Here is a 17,145-nt window from a genome sequence, read left to right on the forward strand (position 1 = left end):
TAAGGCCTGCTAAGCTTTTTCTTTTATCCTGAGCAGCAATTCTTCAATATTATGTAAGCAATAACTATCCAGGGTTTCCACCTATGTGTAGATACTGCAGGTGGCAGTCATATTTGCATGTTGAATATGTTGCACTTTGGCTTACTCTTTTATTACTGTGCTTGTTTAGTGGTAACGTCACACCAGTAACACAGTTGTGTGTAGATCTATGGCGATTGATTACTACTTTGTAATTAAGGTGCTATTTTCAGACGCGCGAAGTCTTTTCTACTCCGAGAATTTGTGAACCCAACCAGAGACCAGCCAACAGGTTTCATTTTTCTTTGCCCAAAAAGCTTCTCTTTTTTTTGCGAACAAGTTTTAAAACTGACTGATGCTGAGACTTAAAAAAAAAATTAAAATAATAAAAAAAAATTTAGAGAAAAAAAAATAACACAAAAAGTGATGTTACCCAAGCAAGGCCTTCTAATAAAGGAGTGGCCCCCTCACCCATCCCTCCCTACCTGTGCAAGTCCTGCTCACATCAGTTTCCTTCCATCCAATTAGGCGACCTGGGAGACCCAGCCAGCACCATCCGGAGGGACTACAGAGTGGTGATGGGGTACCTCCAAGAAGCTTGCAGGATGGAACCAGGGAAGGTTATGGCCACTCCACATCTCTTAAAGTACCGCTGGCTCGATCACTCCAGATTAGTGAAGAACTGCTGAGCAGAAACCAGTTTTCTACGGCTGTCAGCCATGGGCCATCTGGACTACAGAATCATGGACAGCACTTAATATTATCCAGGGAGGCTTCTTGGGCAAAACCACACTACGAATTCCATTTCAGCCGCATGAAATTCAGGGGAAATGGTGCACTCAGCAACATCAGTGACCTTCCTTTTCTTACAGAAAACTCTGCCTTTCAAAAAATGGCACTTCAAACTAAACAGGATGGGAAAAAGGACGTGAGCCATTCATCTCCTGTGGATTTAAAGATACCACAAGTTCGAGGCATGGACCTTTCATGGGAGTCCCGCACTGGTGACCAGTTCAGCTATAGCTCTTTGGTAATGGGTTCACAAACGGAGAGCGCGCTTAGCAAAAAGTTAAGGGCTATCCTTCCAAAACAAAATAGGAGAAGTTTGCTGGATGCTGGACCAGATTCCTGGGGCTCAGATGCTGAGCAGTCTACCTCTGGACAGCCATATCCCACCTCAGATCAAGAGGGAGATCCTGGCTCCAAGCAACCTAGGAAGAAAAGAGGGAGATACAGACAGTACAACAGCGAGATACTGGAGGAAGCAATCTCTGTGGTTATGAGCGGGAAAATGAGTGTTTCCAAAGCTCAGAGTATTTATGGGATTCCCCACAGTACACTGGAGTACAAAGTTAAAGAGAGGCTGGGCACTTTGAAAAACCCTCCAAAGAAAAAAATGAAATTAATGAGGTCGGAGGGGCAGGAAGTTTCAGTAAAGATTGAATTAGATCCCCAGGGAGAAGCAGCACAAAGTGCGAATGCATTGAAAGATGAATAGGGATGTTGTAGAGTGCCAATTACTTTGCAAACTGGGTGAGCACTACTGCATAGTTCAACCATCACTGAGCGCACCTGAGTCTCCTGTTTACTGCAATGCTCTTTCCTTTGCAGTTTAGCATAGACTTATGTGAACACAGGTGAACGATGTGCTCTGAATGTCACATTTGTAAATTTTTCTAGCCTGGTATGGCGCAGTTTCCCTCCTTCACCTGCCCACTGACCTCTTTCTTTCTTTGTTCTTTTTTTTTTTTTTTTTTTGCCTTTTGCATGTTTCTCTGTAATAGAGAGTTGAGTTACCTCACAAAGAATGCAGATCTGTGAAAGTGGACATCTTGCCTGTAGAGCCTGCCTGAACTTCTGATGTTGGATTTTTCCTATCTGCCTTTATAGAAATAAGTCCACTTTGTTAAACTGACACTCTCCTAAAACCAGGCATTTTTCAAATGAAAATCAGACTGTCATTCTTCAAAAATGTTTCAGAAATCTTTTTGCCCCCCTTATTTTTGTTGATCCAGTTGATTGAAAGATTTAAGCTAAATCAAATTATTTCAGAATGGTACCTCTCTTGAACTCAGATTCGTCTACTAGATGGATAATCAATTGGGTCTAATTAGGCTCTCCACTGTTTTCTTTCTAAATTAACCGTACTTACCATTTGCTGTCTGCTTAGTGCTCACCCGGAGGGGAGGGGAGGGAAAACTTACAAACACTACCTTCAGAAAATGTCAGTTAATTATTTATAACACTACCTTCGCTGTAATTTTATTTGGTGTTTTTGAAAGGTGATATTTAGACTCACCTGCTTGAGGATGTAGCCTTATCTCACGGAAGACAAGCTTCTCACAGTCAGGAGCAGTCAGGGTACACTAAATGATGTATTAGGGTATGCCTCATTATACCAGACCTATGGTTCTTTGTGACCTTTACACTTCTTACAGACTTGATTCTGAGTTTACTAAACTATGTGGTTCCAACAGCTAGTTTAAATGACTCTAATCCAGGGATGGGGGGATTTGCGTAACAAACTACTGTGATACTGCAAAAAAGAAAAAAAAAAAAGGAAAAAAAAAAGCCCACAAAATGGTGATCTCAAACATTACAACCTCAGTAGTCTGCCCAAATATCCACATTAGTGAAGGAGCTTTTTAATGTTCAGGGAAGAAGTAAAACACTGGTAGCCTGATCTAATTCAGGCTCTGCATCATATCTATCTGTAATACTGTCAGGGTCGAACACTCAATGAATGGGTGTTTCCTTTTTAAATATTACAGTTGCCAGTAGCAGGAATATATTTAAGTCCTGCTTTTTTGTTGTTGTTTTTATTTAATCTATTTTGATAGTGGTTTAGCACATGCTAGAATAAGCATTTCAACACCTAAAAAAAAAGCACTCCGTAAACCACAAATCTGGGTTTTTTTTTCAATATGGTGATATTGTTATGATTATCTGGAGATCCAGGATAAGTTTTGTACTGAACTTTTATCTTCAATACTTTCTGCAAGAGTGGTCAGTAACTTAAGTGGAGCTTGCTGGACTTACCACAACATGACCAAATCAGAATTGCTGGTTCTTCAGGTAGAAGCAATTTGGTCTTAGTATGTGCAAAAGGTAGATAGAATTACAATTATTTTTCCCCGTTTGCACAACCAAAAGAAGCATTGGAGTTTTTGTGTGAGAGCATTAAGTGATGTCAGTGAAAGTGGTTTCTCAAAGTTCATGGGAGGGTGGCCTAGGTAGCCCTAGGGATGCTGAATGACTTCTGGAACAATTGATTCTATTAGCCTCTCCGCCTCCCCAGCAACTTCCTATTTTCAAAGGTTAGGCACACCATTGCTGTTGTTTTAAATATGCACTGCTCATTCTTGAAACGGACTGGGCATTTGGCCCCAAGTATACTCTTTTTTTTGTTTACTTAATATACTTTAGTCCTCAAAATCCTGGTTCCTTGTAGCTTTCTAGTTGTCATCTTGGCATTTAAAGCAGTTTAAGCTCAGTAGCAGTATATAAACTCTGCAATACGTTCCAGTTTAGCTGGTGATTGCAATAAAGGCGCAGTTTAAGGTGTGGTTTCATCTGCTGTTGGAGGTTATGGTAGAAAGTTTGTTGCAAGTTTAAAAAAAAAGTAACATAGTTATACTGTTGAGAGAGGTTTAACCTTTTGCAGTTGTCCTTATTTAAGCAACATGAGTTGAGTTTTATAAAACTTGTCACTGTAGTGTACGTGGAGTGCTCATTTTACTAACCTAAATATTTTGTATGTGTATGTTTAAGTGGGTGACAATCGTGCAGCAGAAGAATGGTGTGCCTACCCTTTAATGCTGCAGTTTTAAAAGAGAATTTGTGTTGTCATTTCAGACTGTAGGCTAAGAATTGTAAATAGATAGTGAGAAGTTGAGTACTCTTTATTTGCTTTGGTTAGAAAGTGGATTTAAAAAAAAAACAACAAACCAAACGCGTAACTTTCTCAGTTTAAATGTCCTGAGACCTGAAGATTGTAATACTCATAACTGCAAAGCTTTTAAACACAACTCTTGATCTGTGATAACTTAATATTCAGGTAATCTTTCTTTTTCAAGAAGCTTTTGAACAACCATATTTCCTCCAAAGGTCTCTGTTTAAAAAGGAAAAAAAAGAAAAAGTGTAGATTATTTTTTAAGCACTAATTGCATTACGTTGGTAACTGCAATATGAAATAGCCATTATTGTTTTGTGAAGCATGGTTGAGATTAGTTAGTGGTCCCTTTTTAAAATTTCATGAGCCTCTCAAAAAATAAAAACAAATTTAAAAAAAAGCTGCTGAATATTCAAAAGATATATATTTTACCTTATTGTAGGTTTTGTAAATTTAGTCTGTAATATTCAGGTGCACCTTTTAATGTTATCTTTTTGTTTCAAAGTCCCATCTAACGTATTTTCTCTGAGGTGATTCATCACTTAAGACTAGTATCACTCTAAGTGCTGCAGTGATCACTAAGATTTTGTTTCATTTTTCACTACATATTTTTTGCAGGCGCTTTCAGTGTAGCTAACTAGTAGTATTTGGGATCATTTTAAATATATGATTGGAATTAATGTTTGTCCATTAGCATGCTTAATTTTCTGCTGACCAGCAGTTTGCATGGCCAAAATCCCTGGTTGACCATATTTTGGTGTGGGAAGGTGTGGTTCACTGCGGTCTTTGTAACAAAAGCCTTGTTTCTCATCTTATTCCTGGTAAGTGGATGCTTACGTTACTTGGATCACTTGGACAGGAGAAAGATTTTAAACCCTTCTCCTGCTGCTCTTCTGAGATCACATTAACGTGTAACATAGACAAACTGCAACCCTGTAAAAATCGAGACGTTGTTAGGAGGAGACCTTTCGGGTATTTTTTGTCACTAGTTTTCTCTTATTCCCGAGAATGTCCATCCGATGTAGTTATTGGACTTAACAGTATTGTTGTGTACTACGTTGATGTAGCTGAAAAAGCCTGACAGCAAGAAACTGTGAATTATATTTGTGGCAGTCTCTGAAAACTAGTTTTTCAGTCCAAGTACCATGAAGGAGAATCCCCCTCCCCTACCCCATCCTAGAAAAGTAATTTTATATTTTGTGTGTATAAAGTTTTAAGAATCGAAGTTTCATATTGTACTGAAGTTTAGGTGTCGCTTGGTAATTCTTTGCTGCAGCATATAATTGAAGATGAGTAAGGCTTAGTGTGGTAGGGGTCCTGGTGTGGAGTTAATTATCGTACAGTTCTGGTGAGAAAGCCCAACATGTATGAAATGTGTCCTTTTTTTTTTTTTTTTTTTATTTGGACTTGTAAGATGTAAAAGTGCTTTTTTAGAACTCTGACCTATTACAAACTATTACCTCACTTTCAGCCAGCTGGATCCTCATTCCACGGTGTTGTAGGCATTATTGTGGCCGTAATGCTTGAGTACAGCTATAGAGTTGAACGTTTCCAGTTAGATATTGTAGGGACACGTTTCTGGACTCGTCTTTATTTCTGTCTAAAGATAATTTATTTTCCAGTCATTCCCTGATATTTTTCTAAAGGTTCAAGGCAGTTTCCTTTAGAATTTCTCATTTTTTTCCCTGTTGCACAGGAGAAGTTGCTTCATAAGCAATACAGGTATGCCTTTACTTTCTTTTTGTTGCAGAACTCATAACTTGATGCTTACGTTACCCTATTGCTAAACCTGAAGTTAAACTCTGTATTTTTTTGGCAGTTGGGGAAAGAATTATTTTTAATAATGCAGGGGTATACATAGGATATTGCCTCTAGTAAGGGAACATGTTCAGCTCCTGTGTTCTCTTGCAACTCCTAAACGACTCTTTTTTGTAGAACTTTCCACTGCTGAAAGATATTCCTAAACACAGGAGGTAACTGAACATGTGTTTAGACTGGGTAAGGGTAGACAAGGAATAGCCTGTGCTTTCTTTGTCTTGTGGCAGGCCAACATTTGCATCTAAATATTTCTATCATGAGTACCCGGTAGTACATTGCCTTCCCCTGGAAATTCATGGGAGCTGCAAAATGATTCAGGTGCTTTAGGGTTGAGTAAGCTTTGTGGAACAACTTTTTAGTTCTGATTGAATTGCTTTTTGTATAATCTGCAACGATTGTTATACAGGCAAAATTGGAATTGACATGTGTTTCTTTCCAGTTTACTTTCGAGTAATGCTCTTAAGATGTCCTTGAGTCTTAGGAGAACACAGTGTCCAAGGAGTGAAGGGAGCACTCTGCTGTTCCCTTTTTTCTCAAAAACAGTGTGGCTGCATCTGTAATGTAAAGACCTCTTTCTTCAGTGAAGATGAAATTTGAACTCTTCAGTGTAAGAATGCATACTCTTGTTGCAGTCCAAACTCATACGAAGGCAAAATTATTAACCTTACTGAAAGCTTTGTCACAATATTTTAAATAGCTTAAATTCTCTGCCAAATGTTAGATGTAGGATGGGAAGGGTTGTTTCCCTCATTTTCATGAGGATCAGAAAGTTCTAGGTATTTCCCACAAATGTTTCAGAAATTAAATGTCATTTCAGTCTAGGTCAATGTTGCTTTTTCTTGGCATCAGTTCATAATGTTGACTAATGTTGGTTTCAAAAGCTGTAAAAAATAGTTTTGAGGCTAGTTTTGGTACTATAAAGGTTTCTACTTGATCCTGAATTATATTGAAAATTCAGTAATTGGAACCTTCAGAAACCTGAAAATCTGCACTGCTAGTTATATGCAGTTCTGATGAATGTAGCAGATAAAGTAGCTACTAAAGTAACTAATTTCAAATTATCCAGTGTATAAACACAATGCACTGTGGTGATCACTAGGCAGAGAGATATTACAAACTGAAAATGATCTGTAGATCGACTTCACGTATACCAGAAAAAGCTGTTAAGTAGTTAGACCATTCCAGTGTCCATCTCTCTCCCGCTTTCCTGTTCTTTCTTTGACTGGGGCCAAATCTCTAAACCAGTATTACAGCAGCAGTTTTGGACCTCATGTCCTACTGAATTATGCCTATGTTCAGGTATTGTCATATAAACCTTCATATTAAGAGAGCTTTATTTAATCCTCACAAAAATCTCTTAGCCCAGTTGCAAAATCAGTTTTCCTGGGTGACGTATGACAAAGGAGGATTTTTTTCAGCCTGTCCAGGGCATTTAATTTACCTCCTTAAAAACAAATGTCCCCACCCGTACCCCTGTGCTTGTCTCTACTGAATTGGTAAGTATAATTTAGAAGGACTCAAGATGATAACTCTACCTTATGGAGCAGGGATTAGGACAAAGGCTTTATCCTGACTGGAGCAGGAAAAGTTAACATCAGAAATAATTTCTCTTGTCATCACCTAGTACGGGTTATCGTAATATTTTTTTCCTACTCAGAAATAATGAGGATACTACTACAGCTACTTAAACAGTTTATCAATTACTTGGTGCTACATTTCTCAAATATTTTTGCAGATAATATTTTTTATGCCTGCGTGAAAACATGTAAACTTTTACTGTCACTATAAAAAGCACTTGTCTGACCTATTCTAAAGTACCAGAAAAGGGATAAAAAACTGCAGCACTTTTTCTGTTACAATACCAGAGTCTTAATTAAATCTGGTCTTCAGGTTATGAGATACTTTAAATGTACAATCTAGGATCATTAACAGCTTTTCAGGTCAGATCACAAGGTCTCTTGAGATATTAATCTGTCTTTTAAAGACTAGTACAACAAAATATTCTGGAGTTCAGGCAGGGGATGTATATATACATGCCTGGTATTTTTAACTAATCATTTCAATAGGCCATTTCAGGGCTTGACATTTGGAATCTGGGATGATGGGTAGGGAAGGGAAGTTTCCCAAACTGAAAAAAACATTTTGAACCATTGTTTAATGTTCAGTTTGAAAACTGTATCACAAGAAAAATGGGTAGGGATTCTGTCTCCCTTATTGCCTTCAGGGAATGAGTAGTATTTAGAATCTCTGGCTGAAATTCAAGCCTTTTTACCATGTAAATTTTTAATATAAACTCATTGACATGCTTTTTACATCTGAGGACTGAAAATGGATCTTAATGTTTAAGTTGTGGAATGGTATATTTCTTAAATGAAGGGGGAACATTAAAAAAAATAGATTAGAATACCAGCATTAGTGAGCTTAAGGAATTTTAGTATGTAATAGCAAAGTATAGCAAAGTATTTGATTAAAAAATTAATCTTGAATTGCTAGTCTGTAACTAGGTGCATTCTAATTTAGCAGGTGAATATTCTTTACTTATCGATATATGATGGGCTTTTTGCAAATAGAAACCTTTATCTGAGTCCCACGTGTTGCTTGTACTGATGGGATGTATGCTTACAGCAGCTTACTGCTGCTTTAAAATGTATAAAATGTTTTGAGTGTTTGCTCATAACTCTTTTTAACCTCCACTTGTTAAATTGTCAGACATTGGTATTTTATCAGTCCGCAATGTAAGTTTGAACTAATGTTCTTAGGAATCCAACTTGTACACACACTGTTTGAAAACCCTCAGGGACAGTTTACACACTATCCTCACTCAATTCAGGTACTTGTACTCTCTTCTTAAACCTAGCAGTGACTTGTATTTTGTTTTGCTTTTCTTTTGACGTGCTGATAGCACATCCTTGATGAATGTCAACTTAAAACTCAGTTCAGGTATCCAGGTATAACTCAGCCAAACGGATTTTAAAGCTGCATATTTACTCTCCAGCACACAGTGCCTCAGACACTTATAGTGGCATTCTGTATATTCAGTTATTACTACTGAGCAGATCGCGTGGGGGTTCCTGGTATGTATTGTAAGAAATTCCTATGTATATTATATAATATGTATTATATTATATACATATATAGTATATATGTTATCTTAAACTTATATATTTTAAAATGCCACTACTAGCCAGCGCAGCTAAAAGTGAAATACATTCCCAGCTGCTTCTGTGAACAGCAGAGGCAGCTTCTTAACGTGGCTCTTGCTTCTCTCTCACCATAACTACTTCTAACCTCAAGCACGGGTCCTTGGCTGTCTGACCTCTACACTCTAGTTATGCAATGTCCTTAGAGAATTCTGTGCACTGGCCACTGTGATGGAAACCAATGGGCCGGGAGTGCTTTGAGTTTATTAGTAATTGTTCTGCCAAAGTTGGTGTTTGTATGACAAGCGTGTAAACCTGTCAGATAATCAGCAGAGGTCCGGGGTATGTATCGCTTCCACCTCTTGGGTAGCACCAGACCTCATGTGGTGCCTCCTCTCTAAGGCACTATTCACCTGCAGTGCCAGGCCCCTGTGCTGCGCTCTCCTGGAGGCCAAGCCTGAAACTAAAATCTGCTGTTCTGCCTTCATGGTGATCTGTTGGCAGTCGCAAGTCAGCAACACCTCTGCTTTATTATTTGACACTTTACATCTAAAAAGTCTTCTCTTTCTATTTATGTAACCCATAGTCTTTGAAGAGTATGGAAAATGGCATTTCTCTCTGACCTCTAGAAGTTCAAGTGTCATGGGAAAAAAAAACAGGAACCCCCCCTTTACTCTTATGGACCTCATTTCAATATACTGTTTACAGTTTGACGGAATTGTATAATTTAATATTTCTCTTGTACTGTAGTTTATATTTATTTACAGATTTTTTTTGTACTGTGTGATTTGAATTTTTTGTTCCTTGCTATGATCAATGTTTTATGTAGTAGAGCACTTATGATCACAAATTAAGGTTTTTGGTTTGATTGCACTACATTAATTTTTTTAATGCAGTTCTGATTTTTTGACTGGACTAAATAAGCTGTGTCTTAATGTATGTGATAAGTACTTTTAAATTTTTATTTCATGTGGTCCATTTATTTTTTGCATTGTATGTCAAAGCGCTAATTCTCTTGTTGTGCATGTGTAAGATTTAATGGCTCCATTGTATTATTTGACCATGTCATTTTGGAAACACATTCCCAGCTGTAACGTTGTGTATGGTAGTTTTCACTGGATGCTAGACTTTTCAAAACCACTATTCTTCTAATAAATTTTGTTGTGAAAAACTTCAAGGGGTTCCCATTCTGTTGTTTCTAGCGTGCTTTCTAAATGCCTGCACTAATAGCCCAAGGACATGAGATGCGAGCTATCACAAATGGGGAGAGGCAAGGGAGGAAGTGAAAATAGACAGTAAAGCAATTTCTGGCAGAAGGACTGAGCTTTGGAATCTCCGTACTCTGTTGGGTTCTTGTCCTAAATAGGATTGACGATAAAGCTGCTTTAGCAGCTGGGTAGGGAATACATGTGAAAGCTGAAACGCTGTCTCATAGCAGCCCAGTCTCATGAACTCCCGTACTCTAATTTGCGCTTCCCTACTGGCCGCCTTAATTTCTTCAATGGTAAATAATTTATCCAGTGAAGAACAAAAAGTCTCTCAGGAGGGAAAATAAAGGGTGGTGTGGTGATGTTCACTGGGCACTTAGTAAGGAGCCAGGGTAGGCATGGTGGTAGTGAAAGTGTGACCGAAGCCCTGTGTGGGTTGGTTTTGGGCTGTGGGATGGCAGCGGGCAGAGCACCCATTTGGGCAGCGGGGCTGTGTACTGGAGCATACATCACCAGGCACAGGCACGTTGCTTAGCTGCTTGCTGAGGCCCTACTGTTGCTGTTATTTTCTCTGCAGCATTATTTTCTCTGCTCTTCCTCCACAGAGGGGGCAGGTCCCCGGCTCCCCATTAGCACAGGGAAAGCTCCAGCAAGTCCATCTTGCTGTCCCCCTGCACAGGGGCACAAGGCAAATGCAGCGGTGACACCACACCGGCCCTTCTCTGACATCCATGTCTACTTTCTCGTGACTGTACTTTGGATTGAACTACTTTTGACGTTATGCATTATTGATACTGAAATGCTGAATACTAAAAAGTAGGTTACAGTAAGTGGTGTATAATGGAGCCCACATGAGTTTAGGCATTTCTACTAACCTTTGTGTTCAGTTCTAGGATGATTTTGAGAGTGATGCATAGGGATTTTCTGGCTTTAGGAAAATTCATAATGCTGCACAATATCTACCCCAGGTTTCTTTTCTCCTGAGAAATTGCCTTTCTTAGTGTGTGCTATTGAAAAGTACGTAATTTAGGGTTTGCATTTTTCAGTGCCTTTCTTTAAAGATCCTTAAATAACCGTTACATTACAAACTAACTATAGTATTCCTTGTATACTAATACTGGTATTAAAAACAAAAAGCAAAATGATAATTGGGTGTTGTCATTGGTTTAGCTTTACCAGGCAAATATCTCTTACATAAAAAACTTTGTTTAACTAGAGACTACATCTTACACTTATTCAGGAATAGTGAGTCTTTATGTGTAAATAGCTTGAAAGCCTTATGCAGTAAACTATCATTTATCATATCTTTTTTCTCTATGTCTGAATACATCTGTCACATCTATGAAAACAGCCTTTGAAAGTGGTGAACCATATTCCCATCTGCCATTCTTTAGGATGCATTACACTGTGCAGGCTTGTCCCAGAACATTTTTTAATCGACACTTTTAGTCCTGCGATTATCACAAATACCAAGTTTTTCTGCTTTTCCTGAAGGACTTGCTGATGGTCTTGCACTGTTTAGATGAAATTATTCAAACTTAAAGGAACATAGTCTTGATTTCTTCTTTTTAAGCTTTTTCTTGTATCATGACAAGATTGCACAAGATGTTGCACCCAGACCCAGAAAGAAGCATCCATGCTGTTGTCTCTTTTAAAAGTAGAAAAGAAACACAATTACCCCTGTTAGGCAGCTTTAAAAGTCACCTGCTAATTTCCTTTGGCTTGTTTGGACTCAGGGTGGGTTTTGAGCTGCTCAGTCTGTTACTGGAAGAGGCAGCTGCCTCTTGGGAAGCTGCAGGAGCGTATCTGGTCACCTTCTGAAGTAACAGATCCTTTGTGGAGTAGCAATGGACTGTACCCCCACATACACCTGGGTCACTTGCTGCAATGCAGATAACTCCCTCAGATGTGAAATGAGAGGCTGTGCTCTTTGCTGCTCTGTGGAAGTGAGAGCTGCTGGGAGGGGAAGAGCAGGAAGCTTCAAGTTGCACCTGCAAGCGTTGGGGTTTAAACTAAACCTGTAAGGAGGCAACTTGCTGAGCTCAGCGTGAAGGATCTGAAAGTTGGAAATAAACTTCAGTTTTGTGAGTTAATCTGGTTTAATTAAGGGAATTCCTGAGCATCACAGTTTCATCTTCTTCTGTAATCAAAGCCAAGCCCTTGTGTTGTGGCTCCTCAGAGTCAAACAGCAGCAGTGCAGAGCTTCCTGTGGCATCTGCAGTAAGACGGATCACCAGTGGCTTTCCTGCCTGAGCATGCTGAGCTCTCTAATTTCCTAGAGGCATAACAAAAGTGGGTCTGGGGGAGGGGAAGGATTTAAATTCTGATTCAGGAAGATACTTCAGCAAATCGCTATTTTCTTAATCTGCAAACTCTGCTCTGGGAGATGCCCAAACAAGGGCACTGGGTGAATGGAGGTTTTAACTGGAGGCGAGTAGCAGGTGCTTGGACCTGTTTAGGAATGTGATTCATTTACAGAGGAACAGAGATACAGACCACAACCAATTAAAAAACCCTGAGTTTGAAGTGTTAGGGTAAATCTAGGATTATGGACTTTGATACAATGAAGATGGAAAAGAGATTAAAGAGAAAGTTGATATTTTTAATGTAGTTATTCTTGAGACACTTTAATAGATGTTACAATGCTGGAAAGATCACAGTTTGTGAGAGTGCTGTGTCCCCTGATCTGGTACACTTGATGCAGACTGTAACTTGAAATCCAAGGTGTTCTCAGTTGCCTAGCAGGAAAATCAGAAGAAACCCGAATGACTTCACACCTATGAATTACAAATTAATTAAGTTTCTTCTTGCCCACCTACTTGAAAACCTCAGACAACACAATCTTTAAAGGCTCTTTTTTGGTGTCATGAAGAGAGAATACAAAGCAATTCCCTCTTGGTTTTACAGGTCACTTTGAATGTATCAAAATTACAGATTGCATTTGAAGTAAAATTTCTGTAAATCTTTTCTTGCTGCCTCCTCCTCTGCAGGTGTCTCACAGCTCTGCAGGAGGTCTGTTCCCTACACATTTAACTAAAAGGCAGATTTTCATATAACATGGCTACAATTCAGATTTCCAGGAATTGTTTAAAAGCTTAGCTAAAATTAGAAGTGCTTAAGGTATACTTCAGAGCATAGAAATATAAGAACTGCTGCCTGAACATAAAAAAGTTGCCTGTATGAAAATACAGCTGCATCCCCCCTAAGGAGCTGACAGGAGTCCAGGACCATAACCTATCCAGCTGTCACACTAACACCGTGAGGGATGGGGCTGATGCCTGTACCTGAGCCTGCAGTGGATCCATCGATGTGTGGCCCCTGCCTTGTCTCCATGGGTGTGGTTTCCAGGGCTGGCTTGGTCACAGCTTGCTTGCTTATCATTGCTGGGCTCCTGCTCCAGGTTCAGATCAGCCAGCCGTGTGCTGACAGGAGGAGGGGTTTGTATGTACAGGATTACCAGCAAACTGCCTGTAAAAATTACAGTGCTTAATAGGTTACATGTGCTAAGGTTTGGAATTTATTTATTTTTTGCTGACATGCACCAAGATCCCATTGTCACATGTCCCAGATCGCTCCTGCCCAGCTCATAAAGTGTAGGGCTTGCTTATCTCGTTTTGGAATGACATTCCTAACTTTGAAAGGAGCTTTTATGGTTCTCTTTCTTAAAGCCGAGCCTTTGACTGTGCTTTTCTTCTCCCTGAGCTTTAGACGAAGGCCCTGACACTAATTGTTGAGTTACTCTGGGACTGCAGGGAAAATCTGACACCAGGAGAAGCTGAACAGCTTCCCTGCATGTGTGAAGGGATTTTTCATACCCACAGCCAATATTTGTGCTGGGACCCTTGCTATGATCTATGCCTGAGGTGGTTGCTTGGAGGATCCAGTAATTTCTACCATGTTCCTCTTTCAGGTGAAGGTGGTGGTATAGATTTTTCGTGTTTTCACGTGCACTGTGGTCACACATGGTTTCTTCTTCAGATTCCTTTCAGGCCTTTAAAGCAAGTAGCTGTGTATGAGGTGTTATCAGGGATTTAAAACAAACTGTTTGACTTTGAAAGGAGACTGTTAATAAAGACCTAGTAGGATTCTGGTTTTGCATAAGAAGCTGTCATAGCAAATATATTATGTTTGTACAGAAATACAAATTTCTTTCTTATTTCTATCCATCAAACATCAGCTCAAGGTGTGAAAGCTAAACAAGTTTACTTGGTACCTGAGGTGTGGACGTTAATAACTACGTTCTGGTTGGACCATGGTGGCAGCAGCCTGACCTCACTGCTCACTAGAGGTCTGTCTAGCTGTAACTCAGTGAGCTTTGCTGCTCATTGCACAAAAACAAGTAGGTGTTTTCTTCTGTTTCAGGCCCTTTGTTGGCTTTTCTCTAATAGACACAAGTGTGTACGGTAAGGGTGACTGCTCATCTACTCTTTAATTTTAGCCACCTTGCCCACATCTGTCCTCATGGCAGTGCCTTTACTTTTGTTTGAGTGTAGACTGGATCGCTAATTTATAAAGGAAAAATAACATAACTCTGGATTTAACAGAAATATGCTTTGCTCTCATTTAATTATAATATTAAATTAGGAATAATAGTTACATAATATAATGTGATATTGTAATAGAATAATAGTTATAAAGCTTAAAATGAAAGTGACATTGGTAGTGGCTTAAGATTGGCAAAGAGCAGATTGATGAGGCTTGCATTTTCATCCATTCTTTTATACCTCATGAGTAAAAAAAGGACTTTCATTGCAAAATTTATAAGAGTAGCAAGGCCTCTCAGCAGGACAACAGGGGATTTGGCACTCAGCCTTCTGTGGGTCAGAATTCCCAGGAAGTGCATGGTTTGGGCTCTGGTTTTTCCCTTCTGAAAATGTGAGTCGCTGCGAGGAGGATTTTTCAGAGGTGGCTTAGCTGCAGTTTCTGGGTATGGTCCTGTTCTGTATTTCTCTGGTCATAAAAAGCACAGTGCAAATGCCAACATCCCGTTAGCACTGTTGTCTCGTTACAACTGTGTGGTTAAGCGTGAGTTCATTTCTGTGAGCTCTCAGGGTTTGCCTGGTGCACTTACTGCTAATATGATAAAAAACATCTGCGGTAGAGGAGATCTGTGAGTGCTTGATGGGCAGCATGTGCTAATGGGTCATCATTGCTTTAGTTTCCTCTGTGAAGGTTAGGGACTCATTTTCCTGCTGATGGGACCAGGAAAGCACAGAAGTCAGAGGGAGGCAATCTGTGAAGGCATCTCGGGGGGATCTGCAGGGCTGTGATGCTCGCTCCTTCCTCGCTGCACATGAGGAATGATGAGTCACTTCTGCTTCTTCCAAAGGATCTGTTCCTTTGCAGGCATAAGCTGTTGTTGATAATTTTTTTCATTTTATTTTTCCTTCTATGACAAACCAGCAATTGATGGGTTTTGTCACCAGTATAAAGAAACAAACAATGCCTATCATGGTGCTGCAGAAAGGAAAATCGCACAAAGTACATTTCAACTGCAGCATCCATTTATAAAGGGTAAAATGCCAAAACTGAGGAGGCTTTAAATATGGTAAATACTCCTAAACTGGGTGTATTAGTAGTGATGGCATGTTACATACTAAGCAAGGTGTAGTTCCCTACATCAATTTACCATGTAGTTGCACAAATATTGGATGTGTGGGGGAAGATGGAACCTTTCTTAGTGGACATTTGCCAGGGTCAGATGTTGTTTGGATTTGTTAGTCTTCCTCTAGCATTGAGATGTGTGACAATATGAACAAAGGAGAAAAATAATTGTGGGCCAGGATATCAAGGTGAATTTTTGAGAGGAAGAATAGACTATCTTAAGAGAGGGAGGAAGGACAATAGTGTGTAATGACAAGGGTTAAAAAAAAAAAGGATGATGTGAGGGATGTGCAGAAATGGAAGGATGAGAGGTTTGAGCTGAAGGGGAGGGGTGTGCATTAGTGCAGAGGAAATCTCTCCTCACTGGTATGCACAGAGACATTTCCTGCCTTATGTTTTGGTTTCTTAATAGTTATCTGACTATAAAATTAACCTACATCATTTAATGGTAGCTGAATGGCAGCTAAATTAACCCACTTTCAAAATAGAGCTTACCTAGCCCATCAGCTCTGAGACAGCCTCGTCCCCAGGCATCCAGGGCTGCAATCCACTTCTCTGCCTTAACCTATTTCCCAAGCAGCCAGCCAAAGTGGTGCATCAGAAACAGGGTTTGCTGCTCAGCCCGACTGCTGACTGAGTATGGACATGCATCAAACCGCTAATTCATATTTCACCAGGCATTTCCATGCAAGGAGGGGTGGTGTCGACACGTGGGGAGTGCCGCTGTTAGGAGTTGTGATACTGTTTCTATTAACAACGTGGCCTTGATTATCTGAGGCCAAATTATCTAAATCTCCAGGTTATCTGAAATGGGGTCATATCCCCCAACGTCTGTTAATTACACCCAGGATACCCTCTGCTCTCCAGATGTCTCCACTGGCCCCTCCCAAGCTTTGGCGACCAGGCTGTGCTGAGTGGGGTTATCTTTAGTGAGTGCTCTGCCTAGCTGCTGCATTTGGTTTTTTATATCTAGGTTGGAAAAAACCCCCAACCTGGTTAATTGCAGACTTTGAAATCCTTGAGCACTTCTGGAAGTAGGCAGTGGCTGTGCATGGCAATGTGTCTGTTGGAGCTGGGACCATCAAAGTATTTGGGGAGGGCGTCCAATGCATTTGGGTTTTCTTCCACCTTCCAGTGTAGGTTCAGCTTAAGAGGGGAAGGTGAGATTTCTCACAGCACAGTCTACCCTTCTCGCAAGGCTTCATTTACTGCAGATGAGTGCACCTTCCGTGGGGGTTTGCCTGTTGTTGAACCTCTGCAGTTGCAGTGACTCCAGCTGACCTGTGTGTGCATGTCTGAAGGTTATGGAGAGAGAGCTTTGTCCCCAGTGGGCTGCAGGACAGGCAGGAACTGTCAGCGATGGACTCACCAGGGGGGACGCCATATACCTCCCTTGCCTTGGGTCTAGAGCCAGTATGCCTTCCCAACTCATGCAAGGGACTGTTAAAGATACTCAGGGCATCCC

At 40.1% G+C, this 17,145-nt stretch overlaps 1 protein-coding gene across 4 annotated transcripts in view; it reads left to right on the forward strand.

Moving 5' to 3' along the window:
- The window catches only part of LCOR (ligand dependent nuclear receptor corepressor), a 90,939-nt gene that overhangs the window by 55,267 nt on the left and 18,527 nt on the right, over window positions 1-17,145 (forward strand). Inside the window, exon 7 of one of the 4 annotated variants that reach the window (XM_085065039.1) lies at window positions 547-10,045. The exons of the other annotated variants lie outside the window; for them this stretch is intronic. Coding sequence (XP_084921165.1) covers window positions 547-1,516 — 970 coding nt within the window. The 3' untranslated portion in view covers window positions 1,517-10,045. Of the gene's footprint in view, window positions 1-546; window positions 10,046-17,145 lie in introns of those variants that run through there. 4 annotated transcript variants of the gene reach the window in all.

Source organism: Lichenostomus cassidix, chromosome 6, assembly GCF_008360975.1.
Source record: "Lichenostomus cassidix isolate B80296 chromosome 6, HeHo_3.0, whole genome shotgun sequence".
Lineage (NCBI taxonomy): Eukaryota > Metazoa > Chordata > Aves > Passeriformes > Meliphagidae > Lichenostomus > Lichenostomus cassidix.